Genomic DNA, 26,250 nt, shown 5'->3' on the forward strand with positions numbered 1-26,250 from the left:
TATTTTCCTGCCCAAATATAAGAAAAATAATGTAGGGAAACGCTACCCAGGGTAAAAGAGAAAAATTACACGTCTTATATTGCATTTGTGAAAGTTCAGTAGGCGTCTTCCTTCAAAACCAAAAGCAAAAGACAAAAGCGCCATCTCAGAAAGCCCCACTTTTCTGACGACATTAAGTCTTTGCAATTTTAACCCATCCTCAAACAGAGAACCAGGCAGTGGAGGTAACAGCTGCCCGAGAGGCTTCCGTACAAAATGGCGCGGCCCATAGGTACACGCCATGGGGAGGAGGGGTTTACATCCTCCTGGCCGGCTACCGGGCCGGAAGTGGCTACGGCATTTATGCATCCGGGTGGGTGCGGCCAGACCGCCCCGGGGGTTCCAGCCTGCCAGCGTGGGGTGCCGCAGGTGTTCGGGCGAGGCTGGAGGCCGCAGGTAAGTGAAACTCGGGTTGGCAAAGTCTTCCTCTGGGGGTGTGTGCCGGGCAGAGGGCTTGCCAGTGGGGCTCGAGAGGGTCGGGATGCTGGAGGTACCACTCTGCGCGTGGGCGACTGTTGGGCTCCAGCGGTCCCAAGGCGTTGTTGGTCCTGCCCCTCTCCCCGCCCTGAGGCGCGGCCTCCTGGTCCTTAACTCGGTGTGGGCGGTTGAGCCCTCAAGGTTCGGGGAGGACTCACCCCGCCATTGGTCCCCAAGCCTTCCCGGGCCGCCCCTTTCCATCCGCCCGTCTTCTCGTCAGGAGCATCCACCAACCCTTCGAGGCTTCCTGACCCAGTCAGTTAAAAAGCAGCCCTTACCGCCCTTCCTCCCGGCTCAGGGGGACCCGCCCCACCTGGGTACCTGCAGGCGCACACAGTGGCCCCGGCCATTTGCAGGGAACCACCGCTGGCTTTGGCTTTTCACATCCACGGGGCAGATCAAACTAGAACTTTAAACCTTATTTATTCAAATTTGACATCTGTTCATTAAAATTCAGACAGCCCAAGCTTTTATAAGCTTTTGATATACGATTGGACGCAAGTTCCCTTATATAACATCTCCTTGGAAACACAAAACTGGTTTTATTTTTATTAACTTTTTTGGGTGTGGTGGGGGTGGTGACAGGGTTTTACTGTGTAGTCCTGGCTAGCCTGGAGCTCATATCTGTTTTCCTCTACCTTCCAAGTGCTGGGATTAAAAACTTGTTCCACCACAGCCGTCAAGATTTATTTTTGTTTGTATCTGTGTGTGTATGTGTATCTCTGTGAGGGTGTGCTGTCAAAAAGAGTGTTGATCTTCTGGAGCTGAAGTTTCAGATGGTTTGAGCTGCCTGATGGGAGTGATAGCCAAATTTGGGTCCCCTGGAAAAGCAGCTAGTGCTACTTACTTATTTATTTAATTAATTGAAAATAGATTTTTTTCCCCCTCACATAATATATCCTGCTTACAGTTTCTACTCTCTCTATCCCTCCCAATTCCTCCCCACCTCCCTTCCCATCCTGATACACTCCCTTTCTGTTGCTCATTGGAAAACAAACAGGCTTCTGAGGGATGATAATAATAAAATGTAACAAAATAAAATATAATAAGATAAAACCAGCAAATCAAAGTTGGACAAGACAAACAGAAGAAAGAGACCAAGAGAAAACCCAAGAGTCAGCGACCTATTTGTTTGAATACTCAGGAATCCCATAAAAACACTAAACTGGAAGCCGTAATATATTTGCAAAGGACCTGGTGTACACCCACCGCAGGCCCTGTGCTTGCTGCCTCAGTCTCTTGTGAGTTCATATGAGCTTTGATCAAGTTGATTTAGAGGACCTTGTTTCCCTGGTGTCCTTTTTCCCCTCTGGCTCTTACACTCTTTCCACCTCCTCTTCCTCGGGGTTCCCTGAGCCCTGTGGGGGGATTTGATGGAAATATCCCATTTAGAGCTGAGTGTTCCAAGGTCTCATTCTCTAAGTAATGTCTGGCTGTGGGTCTCTGTATTTGTTCCCATCTACTTCAGGAGGAAGTTTCTTTGATGATGGCTGAGCAGGGCACTGATCTATGAGTATAGCAGAATGCCATTAGGAGTCATTTTATTGCTTTTTTTTTTTTTTTTTTTTTTTTTTTAAAGAACAGTAGGATTTGGTTTTACTCAGGTCCTTGAACTATCTAGTATATGGCTTTTGGTCATCCCAAGCAATGTTAGGTATAGGTTTCATTTCATGGAGTGGACCTTACACCAAATCAGATAATGGTTGGTTACTCCCACAAGCAAGCTTTGTGCCACTGTCTTAGGGTCTCTATTGCTGTAAAGAGACAGCATGACCATGGCAACTCTTATAAAGAAAACATTTCATTGGGTGGCTTACAGTTCTGAGGTTCAGTCCATTATCGTCATAGTGGGAACCATAGCAGTGTGTAGGCAGATGTGTTGGCTACATCTTGATATGCAGGCCATGGGAAGTTGACTGTGACACTTGGTGGTATCCTGAGCATAGGAAACCTCAAAGCCCACCCCCACAATGACACACCTCCTCCAACCAGGCCATACCTATCCCAACAAAGCCTCGCCTCCTAATAGTGCCACTCTCTATGAAATTATGGGGGCCAGTTACATTCAAACTACCACAGTCGCCATTGCATTAGCATATCTTGCAGGCAGAGCACCATGGTAGATCCAAGGGTTTGAGGCTGACTTGGTGTTTACTTTCTCTTTTGGTAGCATGCAGTGTACCTTCCTGTACCAAAGACACTAGAATTAGGGGTGAAGGCTCTATGTAGGCACCAGCTCAACATCTCCATGTTCAATGAGTTGTGTAGGTGTTGTCTTCAGCAATGGGGCCTTGCTGTCAGTTTGTGAAGAGCAACCTGTAGTCTTGTCAACAGCCTCAGTTGTTTGGGGTTTCCCATGGATCCCCTTTGGCCAACAACTCAATGAGATGTAACCCAATTCTAGTACTGGAAGCTTCATTGGGTGATGAGATGTCCAGTTGGGACTCTGTCTCCCCCATTATTTGGCCATTTCATTTAGATTGCCTTCATATATATATATATATATATATATATATATATATATATACACACACACGTGTGTGTGTGTGTGTGTGTGTGTGTGTGTGTGTGTGTGTGTGTGTGTGTTTTAGGAAGCTTCTACTATATTAGGTTTCCATACTACCCCTCAAATGGCCCTTAATTTTAGCTGTCTCTCCCCATATTCCCTCCCTCTTCCCACTTGACCCTTCTGTCCAGCCCTCACCCATCCATCTACAACTATTCTATTTCCTTTTCCTAATGAGATCTATCTGTCCCATCTAGTCCCTTACTTTATAGCTAATCTTAGTGGTTCTGTGGATTGTAGCTTGGTTATCATTGACTTAACAGCTAATATCCACATAAAAGTGGATGCAGACATATGCAGCAGCAAGTGCTAACTGATGAACCATCTCTCCATTCCATACAGTTATTAACTATACACTATGGATTTTATTTTCATATGTGTATAGTACATATTATGTGTATTACAATGTTAGAAGAGATAGCAACTGAAAGGCGTTATTATCTAGATTAGAAAGTGTGGTAGAAAAGAAGTTTAATATAAAGAAGAAATTATTAAATTTGGTCAAGTTTGTTTTCAAAACACTTTAAAAATATTTATTTGCAGTTCATATATGTGTAAATATTTAAACAAAACATTCTTTTTGAACACCTTTCCCTCATTTGTATCTTTACTTTAAAAAGAATTGTTTATTGGTTTGTTTTTTGAGACAAGGTCCCACTGTGTAGTCCTGGATGGCCTGGAACTCACAGAGATGCCTCTGCCTCCCCGGGATTAAAGGCCAGAACCATCGTGTGTGTGTGTGTGTGTGTGTGTGTGTGTGTGTGTGTGTGTGTGTGTGTGTGTTGTGCACATGCCTGCAAGTACCAGAAGAGAATATTAGATTCCCCTGGAGTTGGATTTACAGGCAGTTGCGAAGACCTGATAATGGCTGCTGGAAATCAAACCCAGGTCCTCTGAAAGAGCAACAGGTACGCTTAACAACCGAGCATCTCTCCATCCCTAAGGCTGCGGTCACGAAGACCACAAACTGGATGGCTTAAAATAATGGAAACTGGCCGGGTGGTGGTGGCGCATGCCTTTAATCCCAGCACTGAGGAGGCAGAGCCAGGCGGATCTCTCTGAATTCGAGGCCAGCCTGGTCTATAGAACGAGGTCCAGGACAGGCATCCAAACTACACAGAGAAATCCTGTCTTGAAAAACGAAAACAAAACAAAACAACAACAAAAGAAAATTGGTTCTACAGTTCGGGAGTCTAGAGGCTCATAATTAAAGATTAAAGTCTCTGGGGGACTATTCTGTCTCCTTGGTGGGGAGTTGGGGATGGGAGGATTCTTCCTTGCCTTTTAGCTTCTAGGAATAAAGATCCTTGGCTTTCTTTGGTTTGCTTGACTTTAGTATCCACCTCCATCTTCTCCTGACTTCTTCCCCGTGTGCCTGTCACATTTGGGTCTCCCTTTGTCTTTTTTTTTTTTTTTTTTTTTTTCCTTTTCTTTTCTGTAGGATACCAGTCACACTGGATTAAGGCTGAGTCTACATCAGTATGACCTCATTTTATCTTTTTCTCTTTTTAAGACAGGGTTTCTCTAGCTTTTGCTGTCCTGGAACTCACTGTGTAGATTAGGCTGTCTTTGAACTCAAGAGATGCACCTGCCTCTGCCTCCCAAGCACTGGGATTAAAGGTGTGCGCCACCACCTGCCTCGACTTTATCTTGATAATATATGGAAGGCCCTAATTCCTAAGAAGGGCACAGGCCCGGGTTCTGAGAGTAGAACTTCACCTTACCTTTTTGGAAGACCCAGCTCAACTCATAACCTGTAGCTAGGCTGTTTTATGTGTCTCTCAGTTAATAGGCTTTGGGATGATTTCCACTTTGGGCTTGTTACAGATAGTAATGCTCGGCACTCTCTGTGGATGTGTTTTTATTTCCCTTCCATGTGGTTGTAATAGAACTGTGAGGCCTGTGGTGTCTTTATGCTTAGCTGTTGAAGACCTGCCGGGCTGATCTCCAAAGCAGCTGCACCATTTGGCATTCCCACTGACAGTGTGTGAGAGTTTCTCATTTCTCCACAGTATTGCCAGTTCTTCTTAGCTGCCTTTTTGAGAGCCACAGTAGTGGTTTTGAAGCATTATGTCATTGTGGTTTTGATTTGCATTTTCCCTAATAGCTAATGATGTTAAGGAGCTTTTCATGTGCTGTTTGGCCATTGCTCAATTGTCTTTCAGATCTCTATGCATAGTCTTAATCATGTTTTTTAATTAGTTCATTTGTCTTTTATTATTGAGTTGTAAGAGTTTATATTTTAAACACATGCCTTTAACAGATACGTGACTTGCAAGTATTTTCTCCAGTTCTTCAGGCTCTGTTTGGGATGTCTTGGTAGCCAATTTATTGTTTAAAAAGTTTTTTAAAAATTAGGTTCACATTGAATTGATGTTTGAGTATTTTTAGAAAAACAGTTACTGCAGTTTGGATGTGGCTTCTCCCAAAGGTCCTGTGGTAAAGGATTGGGCCCCAGTGTGGCACTGTTGGGAGATGGTGTGAGCTGTGGAAGATGGGGTCTTATGGGAGTCCTTAGATCATTTGAGATATGGGAAGATAATCTGGGGGCCCCAGCCCCTTTATGTAGTTGGTATTTTTACTCTTTGCACTTTTGGGGGACTACTACCCAGTTCACAAATAAATATATGGAGGATTATTCTTTCTTGTGAATGCCCGGCCTTAGCTTGGCTTATTTCTAGCCAGCTTTTCTTAACTTAAATTATTCCATCTATCTTTTGCCTCTGGGTGTTTCTCTTTCTCTATTCTATATACCTTTTTTACTCTTACTCTGTGGCTTGCTGTGTAGCTGGGTAGATGGCCCCTGATGTCCTTCTCTCCTTCTTTTTCTTGCTCCTCACCAATCTTCTTCCCAGATTTCTCCTCCTATTTATTCTCTCTGCCTGCCACCTATCCTTTCTCCTGCCCACCTATTGGCCGTTCAGCTCTTTATTAGACCAGTTGGATATTTAGACAGGCACAGTAACAAACACAGCTTTACAGAGTTAAACAAATGCAATATAAAAGAATACAACACATCTTTGCATCATTAAACAAATATTCCACAGCATAAACAAATGTAACACATCTTAAAATAATATTCCACAGTACCTTTACCATCTATCATCCATCTGTCTGTCTGTCTGTCTATCTATCTATCTGTCTGTCTGTCTATATATTTATTGAGACAGGATCTTTCTTTCTAGACCAAACTGGTCTGGAATTTGGTAGGTAACTCAAGCTAGCTTCAAACTTGCTGTGCTCTCTCAGTCTTAATATTTGTGGGGTAACAGGTCTGTACTATCATGCCCAGCCTTTGTGAACTATTTTTATTGGCTTTCAAGTTTTGTTTTGGTTCTAGGCCCTGTCTTCCCCAGAAGCTCTATATGTTTGCTGTGTTAGAAACACATGGACTCTGTATATCACTTCCATGGTGACACTACCTTAACAGAGTTCCCCAGTTCTGAATCAGTCTTAATTTAGATCCTTGGCTCTGGATTTTCCTTTTAATGAGAATGATATGAGCTTGGTCCCTACATCTTCATAAGTACAAATTTGAGTATCTGTCCTCTCCTTAGGGATTTTTAATAACCTCAGCCCGGCATGAACTACTGTATGGACACTTTTAGGTCTCTGTTTATAGTCAAGGGCACCCCTCATCGGGTTCCATTGTGTCCATGGCCTGTGGCTTAGACTTCCCTTCTCAAGCCTGGTTCTGGACCTGGTATGAGTTCTGGTCACTGACTGAGTATGACTCTCATTCTAGTGGGTTTTGCATGTTTCTAATACCTGATGATCCCTCCTCTCTTTCCGTTTAACTGTGAATTAAATTTTCTTAAATTGTTTACAGTGCTGGGGCCACATGACTATTGGGTAACCACCTACTGAGTACCCATCTTAAAATTTTTGGTTTTTCATTACTTTTTTCTACCAGTAGTGGGGATTGAACCTAGAGCTTTGCAGATTTGAGGCAAGTGTTATATTACTGATCTGTAGCTCAGCCCTTTTGTATTTTAAATGTTTGTTTGCTTGCTTGCTTGCTTGCTTGCTTTTTCAATCAAAACTTTTTTAGGTTTACTTATGTTCTGTGTATGTGTTGCCTGCATGTATGTATGTGCACCACATAGCATACTTGGTGCCTATAGATGTAAGAGAGAGTGTCAGATTTCATAGAACTGTTGTTACGGGGTTTTGAGCCACCATGTGGGTACTGGGAATCGGACCTTGGTTCTCTTGTAAGATGGCTAGAAGAGCTTTTTTTTGAAAATAAAAAGTTATAAAAGGCTGGAGTGACGTTCAGTCAACAAAGTGCTTGTAAGGAAGACCCGAGTTTGTCCCCCAGCACCCCTGTAAGAGCTGAGGGAGGTGGTGCACGTCTGCAGGCCCAAGGCTGGGAAAATGGAGACAACATCCCCAGGACGTGCTCCCGACTAGACGAGTAGAACGGGTGAGCTTCAGAGAGACTATTGTCTCAAAAAAAGTTGAAGAATGATTGAGGAAAACACCCATGTTGGCCTGTGTCCCAGCTCATGAATATATGCACACAACTCTGCATACCCTTCAAAGATGATAAAAACAATACGCATTTAGTGGGAATTCCTGAGCCATAAGGCAAAGGATTGCTTTGTCTTTGGTCATTTAAGCTGTAGGACAGAGCCCACAGATGGGTAGCTCAGCACCTTTAGTGTTTTAATTGGGCTGGCATGGTCTTGTAAGAAACTGTAAATTGATTGTTAATATTTAATAGTGGTTGAGATGTTTCATGTAAAACTGATCCCAAGTGCTCTTGAGTAAGCACAGTATTTGACCATAGGCCTTCTTTCTATACAAGACTTGTCAGCATGGACTGAGTGGCCGCAGCTGCTTTCCCACCACCGGCCAAGGGACATTTACCAATTATTATTACACTTTACTATTGCTGCTGTTGCTTTATTTGGTTCGCTGGTTGATTTTTTTTTTTTTTTTTGAGACAGGGTCTCACTTTGTAGCCCTGGCTGTCCTACAACTCACTCTGTAGACCAGGCTGGCTTTGAACTCACAGAGCTCCACCTGCCTCTGCCTCCCAAGTGTTGGGATTTAAAGTATGTGCCACCACACCCAGGGTTGCTATTGCTTTTAATAGTATGTAGATACTACTTACTCATTTCTCTCTCAAAAATCCAGAAAAGGAAAGGTGCCTGTGTACCTTTCTCTGTCCAGCTTTCTGCAGGTCAGAGAGACTGGGAACGAGGTACAGAGTTGGTAAGAAAAAACACACAGACTTCTTCTCTGAGGGATAAAATCTCCTTTATTTTATTCTTTCTGTCCTTGTTCTACTCTGTCCTTTTCCATTCTCTCTTCTACCCTGATGTTTCCTTCTTGTGCTTTCCCGATGACGTCCTTCTCCACTACTTCCCGATATCTTCCTTTTACGTCCTTCCTTCTAAGTCTTTCTTTCCTGGTATTGTCCTTCTCTTCTACTTTATTCTTTCCCTTACAGCTTATATACCCCAGCAAATCTTTCAAGCAATATAAAAATTGCAGTGCAGTTACATTCTATTTTTCAAGTGAATGATTACAGTTGTGGTTTGAAAGAAAATGGTCCCCAGAGGGAGTGGCACTACTAGGAGGTGTGGCCTTGTGGCAGCGGGCTTTGAGGTCTCTTTTTCTCAAGCTTCCCTCAGAGTGAAAGCCAGTTGACTTCCTGTTGCCTGAAAGATGTAGCACTCTCAGCTCCAGCATCATGTCTGCCTGCACACTGCCATGCTCCCTGTCATGATGATAATGGGCTGAACCTCTGAAACTGTAAGCCAGCTCCCAGTTAAATGTTTTCTTTATAAGAGTTGTCATGGTCATGGTGTCTCTTCACAGCAATAAAAACCCTAACTAAGACAACAATGAATACAAGTAAAAAACAACATGTTTTTTATATCCCTTACATGAGTAAACATTTTACCTCACAGGTGAAAAACAAGACTTCTCATAGATCAGGAGCCTTTCAGCCATAACCATTTACATAGATAGTAGTTTTTATAATTGCCAGAAAAACAGGTTACTTGTTTCACTTTTCATGTTTTAGAGTCCAGTCCAATTATCTTAACTAACCATCCAGTTCTTTGTTTTCTAGTCACATGACGTTAATTGTTTAAAGCTTGGTTTGGCTATGATGCGCACTGAAACCTGTGAGCACATGTCCCAATATCAGAAAGAACTTGATCTAACTCATTCACCTAAACCATAGTCTGTATGGCTTCTCAATAGAAACTCATAAGTCCTAGCTATGCAACACTTCTTGGTCCCATTTTCTATCCTCTTTAGCTCCTGCTTTATCAGGGGCTGGGGCAACACTTTAAATGGTACTGCTTAAGAGGAAATCATCTTCATAATAATCCACAAGTTAAAAATGCCCAGTAGAAGGGGATATTTCCATGAGATAATCACAGTACATTAAAGGCAGTGGGGATCCCCCCACATCCATTCACACTGTGCCAGACACCAGAGAAAAATGGCAGTGGCAAACATGTAAAGGGACAGCAATAGCAAGAGACATTCTGAAGCCAAAGCTCCAGAGAGAGACAGGGACAGAGAGGGACAGAGAGAAGGAGGGCTTTTGGAAGTCAGTTCTCCTTTTGTTGTGTAGGTCTGAGGAATTGAACTCAGGTCATCAGTCTTGCCAGCAAGTGCCTTTACCTGCTGAGCAGTCTTGCTATCCTTTATTCTTGATTCTATTTTGTATCATTAAGAGAGTCTTAGGGGCTGGGTGGCAGTGGTACACACCTTTAATCCCAGCACTCAGGAGACAGAGCCAGGCGGATCTGTGAGTTTGAGGCCAGCAACAGGTGCCAAAACTACACAGAGAAATGCTGGCTCGGAAACCACCACCACCACCACCACCACCAACAACAACAACAAAGAGAGTCCTAGGCAGTTGTCAGAGCACAGGTGAAATTGTGGAAGCAAGAATGGAAATAGAAATGGAATAACAAAGTATAAAGATGAGGTCATCCCTAGTTATGTAAGTTCAAGGTCAGCCTGGGCTACATGAGACCCTGTCTTAAAAAAATAAAAGCATAAAAATGGAAAAATCAAAATACTGTTTTGTGTCAAAATTTGTATCCGTTTTTTTAGTTTGTGGGTACAGAGATTTGGACTTTAGGGAAAATTTGTTTATATTTAAGTTTATATTTTATGTGTAAATGTATTTTTGACACTTATCTTGCAGGTTGTGGGATTAGTGAAATGCTACTTTAAGCAGTAAAAGGTTGAAGATGTCTAGACAAAATTCAGTGGCTTTGACAGTGACCACCCTTCTGGGTGTGGCTGTGGGGGGATTTGTCCTGTGGAAAGGCATCCAGAGCAGATGGAGTAAGACAAGCAGAGAGACACAGCAGCAGCAGCAGCAACAACAACCACAGCAGCAGCAGCAGCAGCAGCCACAGCAGCACCAGCAACCACAGCAGCAGCAGCACCAGCACCAAGTGCCTGGTAGGAGGGAGTGGCCCCCTCCAGAAGATGCCCTGAGAGCACCCAGGGCCTCGTGGGAGGAGAGGATACTCCAGGCAGAGGTGGTGACCGTGTCTCAGGAGGCAGAGTGGAATCATATCCAGCCCTTCCTTAGGAGAGAGCTGGAAGATTTCCCAGTACTTGGAATCGACTGTGAATGGGTAAGTTAAAAGGCAGTGACTGACAAAAAAATCTCATTAGTTTTCCCAGTTCGGGACGTGGGTGGTCAAGAATAGAATAAACTGAAAGGAGGCTTCCTCTATTCTTGATTTGCTTCTAAGTATACTTTAGCAGATGATGCTGATGTCCTCGGGATAGGGGTGACCTTACAATTGTTACTCTGGAGTTAGGTGGGCTTTTTAAAAAAAAGTCAGTTTCACTTTTACTGATTATTCTCCAAACTGGACAAGATAATTAGCTTCTCCAAGTCTGTTTACTTATTTGTAATAGCAATGTATGGGCACCTACTTCCAGTGACTTGTAAGTAATCAAGTAGATAATTCCTATAAAGGTTTCAGTACAGTTTTAATATGCAGCAAGTGCTCATCAAATACCAGCTACTAAGTAGGTGTGGTGGTGTGCACCTGTAACCTTAGCACCCTGGGAGGCCGAGGCAAGGGGATCACAGCAAGTTTGAGGCTATCCTGGGCTATATTGTGAATTTGAGGCCTTCCTGGGTTACAAAATAAGACCCTGTCTTCAAACAAACAAACAAAACCTAGCACCACAACTACCTACCTATTTAAGTTTTTGTCTTCTGTTTGTTTTTTGAGACAGGTTCTAGGCTAACCTTGAACTTGATATGTAACTGAGAATAACCTTGAGCTTTTGTTTCTCCTACCTTTACCTAAGTACTAGTATCAAAGGTGTACACCACCCCGCTGCTTTGCTAACACTTTTTTTAAAAAAAAGATTTTGTGTGTGTGTGTGTGTGTGTGTGCCCGCCCATGTGTGTGCCACCATATCCTCTGTATGCTGTACTGTGGGTTGGACCCAGGACTTGACATGCTAGGCAAGTGATCTACCAACTGAGCTGCAGTCCTAGGTCCTCGGACTTTTTTTTTGAGGCTTGCTTTTCTAATGTTTGTGTTTTTGTGGTTTGTGCATGCATATTTGTATGTGTGGGGATGCATGTGTGCCATGGGATACATGTGAAGGTCAGAGGACAACTCTGGAGATATGGAAGGCTTGATTCTGGCCTAAAGGATTTAGAACCTTTAATCTTAGCACTCAGGAGGCAGAGGCAGGGACCCGTCTGGATTTCTGTGAGTTCAAGGCCACAGTGGGCTACATGAGATCAATCTAGTCTAAAGGAGAAACTGAGCCAGGCAGTGGTAGCACACCTTTAATTCCAGCACTTGGGATCACATACTTTTAATCCCAGTACTAGGAAGATTTAGACAGGAAGTGTTACGGCTGGGCAGAGAAAGGAGTATAAAGTGGGAGGAGACAGGAATTCTTTCTCTTTCAGGCTGAGGAATTGGTGGTGGCTGTGGCTTGCACTACTCTGATCTTTCAGCTTTCATCCTGATGTCTGGCTCCGGGTTTTTATTATAAGACCATTTAGATTTCATGCAACAGATGACTTAATACTAACCTGTATTTCTTAATTATCCTAAATAGTTTATATTAATAGTTTTCAAGGACTAGAACTTTACATTTTCTAATTAGCTACATAGGTACAATACTTTACAGTATGTTCTAACAAAAATAACCTTAAATTTGTATCAATACAAAGATACCTTAAACAAGAATAGAAACATATATAGAGTATATTATAGCAAAAATAACCTTAAATTTTTATCAATATACAAAAATCCATACCAATATAAAATATTTGAGATTAATAGGTTTTTTTTAGTTTAAAAGTAAATTCAATAATCTACCCTTTTATGCTATCATTCCTATATCCCCTCTATTTTCTTTTCAGGAAGAGGTTTCTGAAACTAACCTCTTTTGCTTAGTTTTTTTCCCTGACCATGACCAGTAAGAACTTGCAACCAACCCCCGTAAATGATGACAAACATCCATGTAATTGGAGGTGGAGTTTCTCTGTCCCAACCTCCCCATCCCAAATAATCACACAAAAGATTATATTAATTATAAATTTTTGGCTGATGGCTCAGGCTTATTACTAACTAGCTCTTACATTTAAGTTAACCCATTTCTATTAAACTTTGTATCACAACGTGGTCTGTGGCTTACTGGTGCTCGGGCATCTTGCTCCTTCAGCGGCTGCTGGTGTCTGCCCCGACTCCACCCTTCTTCAGTTCCATTTTCAGTTTGATAGTACCACCTAACCTTATTCTGCCTCACCATTGCCCAAACAGCTTTATTTATCAACCAAGGAGAGCAACACATATTCACAGCGTATAGAGAGACTATCCTATAGTACATCCATAACCCACCAAATGACCAAAAACCACCCACCCCAACTCTTGAGAATGTGGTATTATGTTCTTTTTGTTGTTGTTTTGGTTTTTTGAGACAGGGTTTCTTTGTGTAGCCTTGGCTATCCTAGAACTAGACCAGGCTGGTGTCGAACTCACAGAGCTCTACCTGCTTCTGCCTCCCAAGTTGGCATCATGTTCTTAAAATTACTTCCTGCTATCTGGGGACTATGGCATCTTCAGGGACCCTGAGAAAATGAGATAATAGTCAAGTCCTGGGAGAGCAAGCTGTATTATTGTTTGTTTAGTCTCTGTGTGATGGGAAAGTGCAGAGCTTATCTGAAGTCCTGCCTAGAGTAGACTGTGAGGCTGAACCATCTCAGCTAGCTGCTTTGAAGATGTTCTGGATGCAGATTTTTGAGGAAACTGCAACAGAGGCATTCTGAGAGGCTGGATCACCTGGGCTACTTGTTTTCATTGGTGTCTGGTTCTTTTTTTCCCCCTGGAAACATACAATCTTTTAAAGGTTACATACATATCTGCATTAACACAAGTATGGGATGTGCAGTATGCACAAATCAGCTGAAGATGATTCTCTGTTCTGTGTTTGAGCAGGGAAAAGGCATCTGTCAACTTTAAAAGTCCATTTGGACAGAGTAACTAAACTGTAATATAAATCTCCATCCATGTTCCATGAAAGGATAGCATGTAATAATAAGTCATGGGGATTCTGTATCCTACAAGATTTATCATGTTTCATCCAGTCTCAGAGCTGCTCCCATGTAGAGGGATTAGCTTATATATGTCACCTGTCTTGTAATTTTTCTTGTTTTTTTTTTTTTCCTTCATGTCTGTAGCCAGGATTTTCAAGAGGTTTCCCAGGGTCAAATCTGATCTTTATTTATTTTGAAGGAATCCATAGCTTTTTGTTTCCTGTGGGAACAAAGGCATAACCTCTACCCTAACACAACACATTTTCTGACTTCCAATCTAAAGTTAAGACATCCTTGGTTGGAAAAAGCACAGGGACAAATATACAAATGAAAGGAAACATATGAACTATGAACCAATAGCTGAGAAGCCCCTAAGTGGATCAGGCCCTCCGGATAAATAAGACAGTTGATTAGCTTGATCTGCTTGGGAGGCATCCAGACAGTGGGACCGGGTCCTGTCCTCAGTGAATGAACTGGCAGTTTGGAACCTGGGGCTTATACAGGGACACTTGGCTCAGCCTGGGAGGAGGGGACTGAACCTGCCTGGACTGAATCTACCAGGTTGAACTCAATACTCAGGGGAGTCTTTGCCCTGGAGGAGATGGGAATGGGGGGTAGGTTGGAGGGGGGGCGAGGTGGGGTGGTGGTGGTGGGAGGGGGAAGAACAAGGGAATCCGTGGCTGATATGTAAAATTAAATTTAATAAATAATTTTAAAAAATGAAAAAAAAAAAGACATCCTTAAAATATATAGGCTGGTTTAATTCAGCAGTTTTTTTCCACAATCCAGTATCTCTCAGCAGCTGTTGGGTTTTGCTCATTAGCATTTAAAAAAATTCAAAGTCAACAAAGCACCATACATGATCCAGATGCCCTATGTATTTCCTATCCTTATGTAGCTTATTCTTTTTATATTACTTTATTATTTTCAAACTATTTATTTATTTTCTATAAATGTCTTGACCCATTTTCTTTTCTTTCTTCAGCACCTAAACACATTTTCAAATTTTCAAGCATATTGTACCTACTCAGAGGTTTTCTCAGTCTGGACCTGACTTTTCTTTTGTGCCTCTGCAGTATTTCTCTGATCACATGACCCAAACCTTAAATGGTTAGGCAGTAGGTAAGCTACCCACTGTGTGGCTCACTTAGCATTGCTGGGAGCTGGCTCCACCCACTTTGTGTTGATGAGAGCTGAGCCTCTTGCCTGTGCCCTTCCCCTGTATCTAGCCTCTCCAACTCTGGGGAGATTCTGGGCCTGTGCTGTGGCAGACTTTTCAAACTAGTCTCCTGCTGATAGGCTTCTGTTCAAATGCTCTGCTACGTAGTAGGGCCTCTTAAAGGAGCCTTGACTCTGTACACCATGAGCCGTGGGTCAAATCCAGGACTTTTCTCAGCTTTCTCAGACCCTGTGTTTGAATATATGGGCTGAGCCTCCACGTTGAATGCCAAATGCAGCTGGACTGTCTTTGGACTGCCAGCCCCCAAATAATGACACGGAGACTTATTAGTTATGAAAACTTGACCTTTAGCTTAGACTTCTTCCCAACTATTTCTTATATTAACTTAAATTATATAACTTAAATTAACCTGTTTCTGTTAATCTATGTTCTGCCACATGATTCTTTACCTCTCTTCCATTTTATGTCCAACTCCCTCTGTGTCTCGCTGGCATCTCCTCTGAGCCTAGATTCTCACTGATAATGAGATACCCATTGTTCTGAAAATATCTTTTTTTAAGTCTTGTAAAAATTTTTCCTCTGAGTGTAGGATTTTAGCTTTGCCATTTTTAAGACTGTATTTCATTGTCTTCTGTTTTCTATTGTTGCTATTGAAGGTAATCGTCACTATTTTATTGATTCTTTGTAGGTGATCTGATTTCTTCTATAACTCTGAAGATGTGCTGAGTCTAGATTCAGCTTGGGATTAGAAAGCAGTCAGATATGAGAACAATTTCTTTTTTTTTTTTTTTTTTTTTTTTTGGTTTTTTGAGACAGGGTTTCTCTGTGTAGCTTTGCGCCTTTCCTGGGACTCACTTGGTAGCCCAGGCTGGCCTCGAACTCACAGAGATCCGCCTGGCTCTGCCTCCCGAGTGCTGGGATTAAAGGCGTGCGCCACCACCGCCCGGCGAGAACAATTTCTTATCATTTAAAAATTTTCTTTTAATATATTTATAATATTTATTTCCTTCTTTATGTTGTGTGTGTGTGCTTGTGTGCACACATGTGCATGTGTGGGGTAGGAAGGGAGACACATAGATTTTCATTATGGAGCCCCAGTTGGTTTGGAACTTGCTGTGTACATCAGGTTGTCCTCACACTCCTAGAGATCCACCTGTCTGTACCTCCCAAGTGCTGGGATCAGAGGTGCGTTTCACCACACATGGCACCAATTTTCTTCTGAGGATGTGTAAATAGCTCCCATTGATAAAGCAGTGGCTAAGAAGAAAGTCTAAGGTTTTGGTGAGTTAAATCATGGCTGTGCTGAACAGTAAGGTAGACTTCAAGGGCAAAGACGTTTTGTTTTTAGTATCAATTCTTTGTGGGGTTGACTATTTTCTCTTGGTAATCTTGATTGCCTCAAGTATGAAATATTTCTTCTCCCAGTACTTGTGACTGTAGCCAGAAGTTTCTCCAGTCCTGCCTGGACCTGAAGTCCGGACGAATCTCTCCCACTCAAGTCCTGCAGGCACTTGGTCCCAAGGAAACACACATAGGCTTATATTATTTATAAACTGTATGGCCTGTGGGTCAGACTTCTTGTTAGCTAGCTCTTATAACTTAACTCAGCCCATATCTATTAATCTGTATGTGGCCATGTGGCCATGGTGTTAGTGATCTGCTGGCATCTTGTTCCCCCTTGGTCTATGGGCTGGTGTCTCTGCACTCTGCCTTTCTCCTCTCACTGTCTCCCTTGAATTTTCCCACCTGGCTCCATCCCGCCTTGCCATAGGCCAATGCAGCTTTATTTATTAGTCAGCTGGAGCAATACATATTCACGGCATACAGAAAGATATCCCACAATACAAAGGTATTAATAAATACCTTTGCTTTTACCATATCACATGTATAAGAGCTTGTCCTATATGTCTCTTCTTCCTCAAAGGTTCTAAGTTTTTTAGGCCAGGACCACGCCAGCCACAAATGTAGGCAGTGTGTGAGCCTCACACATAGTCATATTGTCCCCACTGCTGACATGATTGGCAGGTCATTCTGTGTTGTGAGCAGTGTTGTGGGATGTGTCCTGTTGGATGTCTTGTGCTGTTGGATGCCCAGCAGCATCTGCCTCCCGCCTGCTAGGTGCCTTCATTCTCCCTTCTTCCACTGTGATGACCCAAGAGTTCTCCAGACTTAAACTTCCCATCAGGGACAAAATCATCTCCCTTCAGAACTACTGTTGTAGACACTGGGGACTGTGAGTGATAATGTCGGCTTTGCCAGTATCCTGTCGTATTTGGTAAGCTGTTCCACCTATAGGCTGAAAGTTTCTTTTCCTGAAAAGTGAGAAGAAATTTATTGGGTAGTTCATCTGTTTTGTGGATTGCTTTTGGAATCCTTTTTAAACTCTTGAAAGTAGGAACAAATTTTGTAAGTATGTTTTTCTAGGGATACCATTAATTCAGCATTTTCTCAGACTTAACTCTGCGCTGTTTCTTTCTTTGGTAAACTCCGTTTGTGACTTTGTCCCACGAGGATCTGTTATACTGGCAGAGCTGTACTCTGCACTATTTGTTTTGTGTTTTTGAAAAAGGTTCCCAGTATACAGCTTTGGCTGTCTTGGTTCAATATGCAGATCAGGCTGGCCTCAAACTCATAGATTGCTCCATGCTGGGATTAAAAGCAAATGCTGCCGTGCTGGCCTCTACTTCCTTTTGAAACTAGCCTCTTGAGGCAGTGCTGACAAGGCAGGTGAGGACAGTTCCGAGCATGTGCAGTAGAGCATTCAGGTACAATGCCGTTAGCACTCTGCTCTTAGCCTCTGTTCCTCAGCCTTTAAACCCAGCATGCTTCCTCTGACTGCTGTCTCAGAGCTCCCGAGACTATCAGCTGGTGACTATTTGTGGACTGATCAGGTTTCAGGGACTGGAGTTGGCCCTGTGAAGCTTCTTCAGACTGCTGCTTTAGAAGGCCTCATATCTGTTCAAACAGGCTCTCCTTGCATTTAGCCTCAAATCCATTCTGCTGCTCCCTTTGGGAAGCTAAGGACATATCTCTTAGATTGGGTTTTTAGCCAGAGATTCCTTTTGTCCTGCTGCTGTGCAAAGATGTGAACTGTGCTCTGTCGTGTTCTTTTGCAGGTGAATTTGGAAGGCAAAGCCAGTCCTTTGTCACTCCTACAAATGGCTTCCCCGAGTGGCTTCTGTGCATTGATTCGCTTGCCCAGGCTGATCTATGGAGGCAAAACACTACCAAGAACACTTTTGGACATACTGGCAGATGGCACCATCTTGAAAGTAGGAGTGGGATGCTCAGAAGATGCCAACAAGCTTCTACAGGATTATGGACTCATTGTAAGGGGGTGTCTAGACCTCCGCTACCTAGCCGTGAAGCAGGGGTATGGTTTGTATGCATGCCAGGATGCCTGTAGCTGTGGGGCAAGCATTGTACATGAGCTGCAGTTGCTGGGGATCAAGAATGAAGCAGTTAGAAGTCGTTAGAAACCTAAAGGCTTTGAAAATGTGTACTGAACTTGTGGGGAGACACACTAAGGTCTGAGAAAAGCTTGGTTGGCTAAACTTTCTTTTTTGATAAACCTCTAATCCCTTGTAAAGGAGAGGTTTTGAACTGATGGTCCCTGGCTAAATTGGAGCTGTAGGGTTTGTTTACTTTTTCCCATGTGAAATGTGTTTTCAATCCAGAAGACTAAGTATAAGAGTCCGTATTTGTGGCTTCTCTTCAGAGACTAGATGACCTGACCTCAGGGTTCTGAGGGGGCGACAGTGGGCCAGGTCTGGGCTTTCCCTTTGTGATTCATGTACTCAGTTTAACCTCCCAGGTCTTCAGCACTCCTGTGGTAAACCCGACTTCTGGGCAGCATTTGTGTTTACAAATGAGCCTTAGGCACAAATAATGGTCAGCCTTGTCCTTGACTTGGAGAGAGAGGCCTCCTTTCTTAGCCCTTTCTTCTGTGGAAACTATTTCACTCCATCTTTCAGGGGTCACACTTAATTCCTCAGGTCCATGCACGGTCCTCATTTATCCATATTTATTTACTTACTTAAAATGTATTTATTTAGTTTATGTGTATGAGTGTTTTGCCTGCCTGTATGTTTACATCTGTGAAGGCCTGAAGAGAGCATCAGATCCCCTTGAACTGGAGTTACAGGGGGGTGTGAGCTGATGTGTGGGTGCTGGGAACTGGACCTGGGTCCTCTGCAAGAGCATCAAATGCTCTTAACTGTTGAGCCGTCTCTCCAGAAACCACAGTCCTCATTTACACTCTGTGTATTTGGAGACACTTAAATGAATGTATGTAAATTGAAAGTGCATTGAGTTCTCTGAGGCTGAGGCAGGAGAGTATGAGTTTGAGGCCAGCCTGGGCTAGATCATGAGCACCTGTCTCAAAACATCCTAAAAGAGAATTAGGCCAAAGATGAATTATCATGAAATGATAATATACAAGAAATAAGAATGAAATTGTGTGTGTGTGTGTGTGTGTGTGTGTGTGTGTGTGTGTGTGTGTGTGTGCGCGCGCGCATGGGTGCAGGAGGTCACTTTGGAGTGTCTTCTTCAATTGTTCTTCGTTAGATTTTGTTGTTGAGACAGGGTCTCACCACTCAAGACCGGGCTGGCCTTGAACTCACAGAGACCTACATGCCTAGCTTTGCCTCCTGAGTGCTGAGATTAAAGGCATGTACCACCATTGCCAGGCCTTCATTTTATTTTTTGAGACAGAGTCTCTCATTGATCTGGAGCTCACAGACGTGACTAGTCTGGCTGGCCAACAAGCCTGTCTCTGCCTCTTGGCACGGGGATATCAGGTACATTCTGCCACAGCCGGCCTTTTTACACGGGTCTGGGAGGTCAAACTCAGTCCATACCCTTGCGTGGTAAGCCCTTTACTGATTGAGTCTCATCTTCAGAACAAGGATGAAACTTTCTTCAGACTTTTCGTTTTATGTTTTTATGCTGAGACTTGAGCTTCAGGACTTGAATAAATTAGGCAAGTGCGCTATCATTAGTTGTATTTCTAGCCCACGACCCTTCATTTTCAATGAAATTTTCTTATAATTAATGAAATTTCTGGCATCCCCCAGCCCCAGTTTTATTTTATATTTTACTTCACTGTCCTGCTGGAGATTGACCCTAGGCCTTGTTCCTGCTGTGCGTGTACTTCCTACTGAACTACACTCCAGGCCCTGCTGCTGTGGTTCTAATAGAATTAAGAAAGTTAGTACCTCCTTCCCATTCTCAATTCCGTGAATTTAACCAAGAGCTGTTTATTTTATTCAAGTGTGCCTGGCCTTTCTGTGTTTTTGGTCTCGGGCGGTGAGACATGACTGGTTGACTGCTTGTTTGGGAAGGGAAGGCTTCCTCTTCTTCCTCATCGCAGGAGCCTTTGCCTGCCAGCTTGCTGCTCCGTGACTTGCAGATGTCACTCCGGACTAGTGTCATATGTTGTCTGTTTTCACTTTCCTTGTTGTTATTATTTTGGTATCAGGGATTGAATCCAGGGCCTTGTGCATGCTAGGCAGATACTCCATCACTTAGTTGTTATTGTTGTTTTTAGTGGTGCTGGAGCTTGATCCAGGGCTCCATGTGTGCTGGGCAAGTGCTGTATGACTAACCTGGATCTGTATCCCTTGCCTAGAACTCCACTAGAACTCTTTTTTTTTTTTTTTTTTTTTTTTTTGGGGGGCAGGGTCTCTCCATGTTCTCTTGCTAGCATAGAACTTATTATATAGAGCAGCCTGGCCTCAAACTCTCAGAGATACTCTCTGGTCCACTGATGTTTTCTTAATTCCACATGTATTTCTTGGTTAGTCTCTGATTTTCCAAGATCAACAATGAAATCCTTTTTGTTACCCAACAGTTTTTTAAATGACTTATTTATATTTATTTTATGTACACGAGTGTTCGTTTGTGCAGTGCCTGAGGAGGCCAGAGGTGTCAAATTCCCTGGGACTGGAGTTACAGATGGTTGCGAGCTGCCACGTGGGGGCTGGGAACCAACTCTGGGTCCTTTGCAAGACCAGCAGGTGCACTTAACCTCTGAGCCATCTCTCCAGCGCCCTGCAGCAGTTTTAATCGTGAGGTTTTGAAGAGCAGAAACAGTGACTGGTTTTTATAATACTCTTACCTCCTGACATAGCTTTGTCATTCTTACTCATATATTAAAAGTAAGGCGTGAGTACCATTGAAGGACATTTAGTCTGTTTACAGTTCTTCTTGCTCATATAGTGCTGCAGTGAATATCCACTTAAGTATCTTTGTCCATTGGGTAAACTCCCAGGAAAGGAAATGCTAGATCAGAGAATTTTTATATTTGAGTTTTTGATAGTTATTTATTATTAAACTGTTTTTCATAATGATTGTAAAGATGTTCAGTTCACAAATTTTATGAACCTAATTGATTTTCATGCTCCATTGATATTAGATGTACTTGTTTAAAAACACAAAACAAAACCATTGTAAGTCTGATAGGAAATCACCATTTCTTTGATTTCTTGTGCTTATTTGTCCTCTGTTTATTCGTCATTTAAACTTTTTTCCTATTCATGCCATTTGCCCAGTCTGATACATGCATTTGTTTATTTCTTGTAGAAACAGTATACTCTGTAACGGGCTCAGCCTGAAGTCCCTTGCTGAGACTGTTTTGAACTTTCCTCTGGACAAGTCCCTTCTACTTCGCTGCAGCAACTGGGATGCGGAGACTCTTACTGAAGACCAGGTACTTGTTACAGAGTAGTTGACTCGAATCTCCAGTGTGAGCACTGGGTAGAGAGACCTTCAAGTGGGCTTGACTGCCAGGTTCTTCTCAAGACAGTAATGTTCATGCTGCTTAAAGAAAACATTGAGAGGCCTATTGCATTTTAGTTTGGAATGTGCTGAACACTTGAGAAAATACAAATGCATAAACATTTTTAAAAGTGCCATAAATCTCAGCATAAGAAACAGTAAGCAGTTCTCTAGCTTTCTCACACCATTCCTTCTTTTTCTCTTCCTTCCCAGAGACGTCTACTTTAATTTCTTTCTGATAATTACCATTATACTTCTAGATTACATGCATGTATCATTCTTTCTTATTTGAGCATAGTATGTTTTGACTTTGTCTTAATTAAGGTTTCTATTGCTGTGAAGAGACACCATGACCATGACAACTCTTATAAAGGAAATATTTAATTGGGGTGGCTCACTTACAGTTTCAGAGGTTCAGTCCATTATTATCATGATGGGGAACATGGCGGCATGCAGGCTGATGTGCTGGAGTAGTAGCTGAGAATCCTACTTCTTGCAGGCAACAGGAAGTTGAGACACTGGGTGGTACACTGACCATAGGAAATCTCAAAGCCTGACCCCACAGTGACATTCACACTTCCTCCAACAAGGTCATATTTTCCCAACAAAGCCACACCTCCTAATAGTGCCACTCCCTATGAGATTATGAGGGTAAATTACATTCAAACTATCACAGACTTTTATTTTTCTTGGCTTTTCAAAACAGTGTTTCTCTGTGTAGTCTTGGCTGTCCTGGAACTCACTGTAGACTAGGCTGGCCTTGAACTCAGAGATCCACCTGCCCCTGCCTCCTGAGTGCAGATTAAAGACATGCACCACCACTGCCCAGCCATGTTTTGACTTCTCATACAGAAGTTATGACTTAGGGCTCTTCCAGTTCCTGGGTCCCAAGCAAAAATTTGTTTCCTAGCTCACTTCCCAATATAAATAGATAGTCCATTTTCATCAGGAACAACACTTTGTTCTCCCACAATATAATATTTGTATTTTTGTTTGCTTAGTATCCTGTACACTATTTACTTAACCCCAGCCTGTTTAGCAGAACTGTGGCTCTCTTGGCTGTCTCAGATCGAGTAACTAAACAGATTTCCTGTGGTTCTGTCCCTACAGTCCTCTGCTGCCCCCCTGTGGCTCAGCCCTCTGCTGCCCCCCTGTGGCTCAGGTCTCTGCTGCCCCCCCTGTGGCTCAGCCCTCTGCTGCCCCCCTGTGGCTCGGCCCTCTGCTGCCCCCCTGTGGCTCAGGTCTCTGCTGCCCCCCTGTGGCTCGGCCCTCTGCTGCCCCCCTGTGGCTCAGCCCTCTGCTGCCCCCCTGTGGCCCTCTGCTGTCCCCTTTGTCCCTTTGCTGTCCTCCTACAGTCTACTGCTGCCCTGTTGAGGTCAGGAATGTTGGCTCTCCAGACATGCTGCCCACCACATGCTGAGCATTGCTTCTATCCGCCTGTGGCTTGTGGCTCCGCCACCTCTCTCTTATAGATCCTGTGGTGTCTAAATCCCATGTCTTTTCCTTTTCTTACCCTGCATGTCTGGAAGGATAAGTGATTTCTCTCTTTTAGCCAGTGGTGTGGCTATTAGCAGTTTAGGGCAGAAGCCATTTTCTTTCAGAACTTTGAAGGCCCTGCTTTTTGTGTTCCCGCTTCTGACATTAGAGAGTGTGACTGTTCTTTCTGGAAGTTCTCTGTCCTTCCTTGTTTGAAATGTTGATGGCAAGCATGAGTAGAGGCCATGTCTGACTCACGGTGGTAGAATTTAGTGAACCCTTTCTGTCTGGATGCGCCTGTTTTCCATTTCAGGAAAGAATCCTCAGATCATTTTCTTTGAAAATTTCCTACTCTCCTTTCTTTCTTTCTTTCTTTCTTTCTTTCTTTCTTTCTTTCTTTCTTTCTTTCTTTCTTTTTTTTTTTTTTTAGATTTATTTATTTATTATGTATACAGTGTTCTGTCTGCATGTCTGCCTGCAGGCCAGAAGAGGGCACCAGATCTCATTACAGATGGTTGTGAGCCACCATGTGGGTGCTGGGAATTGAACTCAGGACCTTTGGAAGAGCAGTCATGCTCTTAACCTCTGAGCCATCTCTCTAGTCCTCCTTTCTTGTTTTTAGAACTTACTCTTTTTGGGTTATTGGATCCCCAAATCTATCCTCTAATTTTCTTTTTCTTGAGGCAGAGTCTCGTGTTGTCCTGTCTCTTCCATCTTGGGGTAGCTGTACTGGATTCATGCTCCTGCATCTGGCTTTTTACACAGGTTCTGAGGTTGGAGCTTAGGCAGTCAGGCTGGCACAGCTAATACTTTTACCTACAGCCCTTCTCTTGAGCCCTGAGTACACACAGTTAAAATAGCTTTTTGTTTCTAGTTAGTGGATGCAATGTCTTTGTATTGGGGCAAATGTATTGTGTCTTTCTTTGGAACCAGCTCCTGAATAATGACACTGAGAGTTCTTATTAATTATGACAGCTTGGCCTTAGCTTAGGCTTGTTCCCAACTAGCTCTTAAAACTTGAATTAACCCATTTATATTAATCTACATTTTGTCATGTAGCTTGTTACCTCTCCTCAGTACCATATGTCTGATGATTCTTTCCCAGAGTTCCTGTATCTCCCAGGAAGTCCCACCTGCCCTCTCCTGCCTAACTATTGGCCCTTCAGTTCATTATTAGACCAATCAGAAGATGCGTTAGGCAGGTGAGGTAAGACAAAGACATATCCTCACACAGTGCACAAAAAGACCATCCCAACATATCTTTACATAGAGTTGTAAGGATTTCCGGTTTCCTTCCATTTCCTGCATCACCTCTTTTTCCTCAGAATTCCTTCTCATAAATGCTTGTTTTGGTTTCTGGCTTTCATGTGTTTTCCAGATGTTTAGAACCTTGGTTGTCCATTCATATTTTAGAAGGAGACATAAGGATTAAGGGTGTAGATTTCATGATGTGCTCTGGGCCTAGACTCAGTTTCCAGTATCACACAAAAAACATACAAAAAGGAGACATAAAAGCTGATAAGAAAAGCTGGGTGTGGTGGCATACTCCTTTGATCCCAAGAGAGGTGGGCTGGTCCCTGAGTTCAAGACCAGCCTGGTCTGCAGAATGAGTTCTGGGACATCAAGGACTACACAGAGAAATCCTGTCTTCAAAAACAAAAACAAAACACAAAAAGTCTGATAAGATCCATCAGCTGGTGAGTAAATAAATGTAATATAAGTGCACAATGACATATTATTCAACAGATAAAAAGGATAAATGCTATAACTCATGATCCTCTTGCTTTGGTCTCCCAAGTGCTGGCATTTCAGACATGTACCAGCTTCCCAGCTTTAACATGGATAAATATTGATAGATCATATCACATAAAGCTGGGCATGGTGGCTCACAGCTGTAACTGTTGGAAATTTTTCTTTCCTGTCTGGTTCTTGTCTCCAGACCAAGATTGAGCTACACAGACAATTAGGAGTGAGCAAAAGATAGAGGATTTATTTAATGAAAGCAAAAGAAACTCTTGGTAGCCACGGGGTGGAGTGTACAGAAGGGAGTCACTGTTCTGAACTGAGAGCAAAGAAGGTAATTGCAGTTGGCTTGTTAATTGGGAGGAAAAGTGGGGACCAGTTAGGGAGAACTCGCTGAGGATGAGGACCTGACTTGCTGTGTGTCAGGGAACAAGTGGTTTTGGAGATCCGTCAGGGAAGTCTTGGCTCTTGGAGTTTGCACCCATGTTATGGTAACTGAGAGACTTTCTCAGCTGGGGGCTCCTTGTCTGTGTCTGACTCATTTAGGGGTTTGTCTGTCTCTTGTCTCTATATCAGGATGCTGAGGCAGGAGGCTCACTGCAGTTTGTGGCCAAGCTGGTCTTCAAAGAGACCCTGACTCAGGAAATAGAGAGAATGAATATGAATGAATATGAGACTATGAATTATGCTAAGTGAGAAAAGCCAGCCACAGAGATGATAGAGTGTGTGATTCCATTTCCATGAAACATCCAAAATAGGTTGCTTCAGTGGGGAAAAGAGAACTGCTAGAGGATATAAGCTTTCTTTGTGGATTGGTCAATGTCCTGAAATTGATTCTCTTTTGTAATTGCTTAGCTCTGCCAGGATGCTAAGATAATTTAACTAAATACCTGAGTGTATTGAATGGCACATGGCTTAGAGCTCAGTAAAGATAACATGTAAAAAATAGTTTATTGGCAGTGGTATCAGCATGTGTGATTCTTACTATAATTTTTTTCTGACAGAGGATTGAACCCAGGGTCTTGTGTGTACTAGGCAAGCAGTCTACTGAGCTTAGCACCATTTATGATACTTGATTAAATACTGAATCAGGAATCCTAATTTGTAAGACTAATATTATTAGGACCATTGGAGACAGTAGAGCTATGAATCTACTAATACTCTTGTGTTGTGCCAGCATTAAAGTTCTTAAGTGTTAGGATTATGCAGAATTCCCTGGTCTGAGGAAACACATGCTCACATATTTAGAGGTGAAGTATCTTTTTTATTACATTTGTGTTTATTGTGTGTGTTCCCAGATGGCACAGTGTGCTTGTGGAGGTCAGAGGACAACTTGAGGGAGTCAGTTCTCTCCTACCATGTGGGTCCTGGGGATTGAACTTGGGTAGTTAGGCTTGGCTGCAAGCACCTTTACCCATTGATACCCTC

General features: G+C 42.9%; 1 protein-coding gene across 1 annotated transcript in view; it reads left to right on the top strand.

Moving 5' to 3' along the window:
* The first annotated feature begins 311 nt into the window (after positions 1 to 311).
* Positions 312 to 26,250, top strand: part of Exd2 (exonuclease 3'-5' domain containing 2) — a 36,448-nt gene continuing 10,509 nt past the window's right edge. The window contains exons 1-4 of the mRNA XM_006973099.4: positions 312 to 435; positions 10,263 to 10,704; positions 17,943 to 18,199; positions 21,409 to 21,535. Of these exons, the coding sequence (XP_006973161.1) occupies positions 10,309 to 10,704; positions 17,943 to 18,199; positions 21,409 to 21,535 (780 nt within the window). The 5' untranslated portion in view covers positions 312 to 435; positions 10,263 to 10,308. The remainder of the gene's footprint in view (positions 436 to 10,262; positions 10,705 to 17,942; positions 18,200 to 21,408; positions 21,536 to 26,250) is intronic.

Source organism: Peromyscus maniculatus, chromosome 14 (genome assembly GCF_049852395.1).
Source record: "Peromyscus maniculatus bairdii isolate BWxNUB_F1_BW_parent chromosome 14, HU_Pman_BW_mat_3.1, whole genome shotgun sequence".
Classification (NCBI taxonomy): Eukaryota; Metazoa; Chordata; class Mammalia; order Rodentia; family Cricetidae; genus Peromyscus; species Peromyscus maniculatus.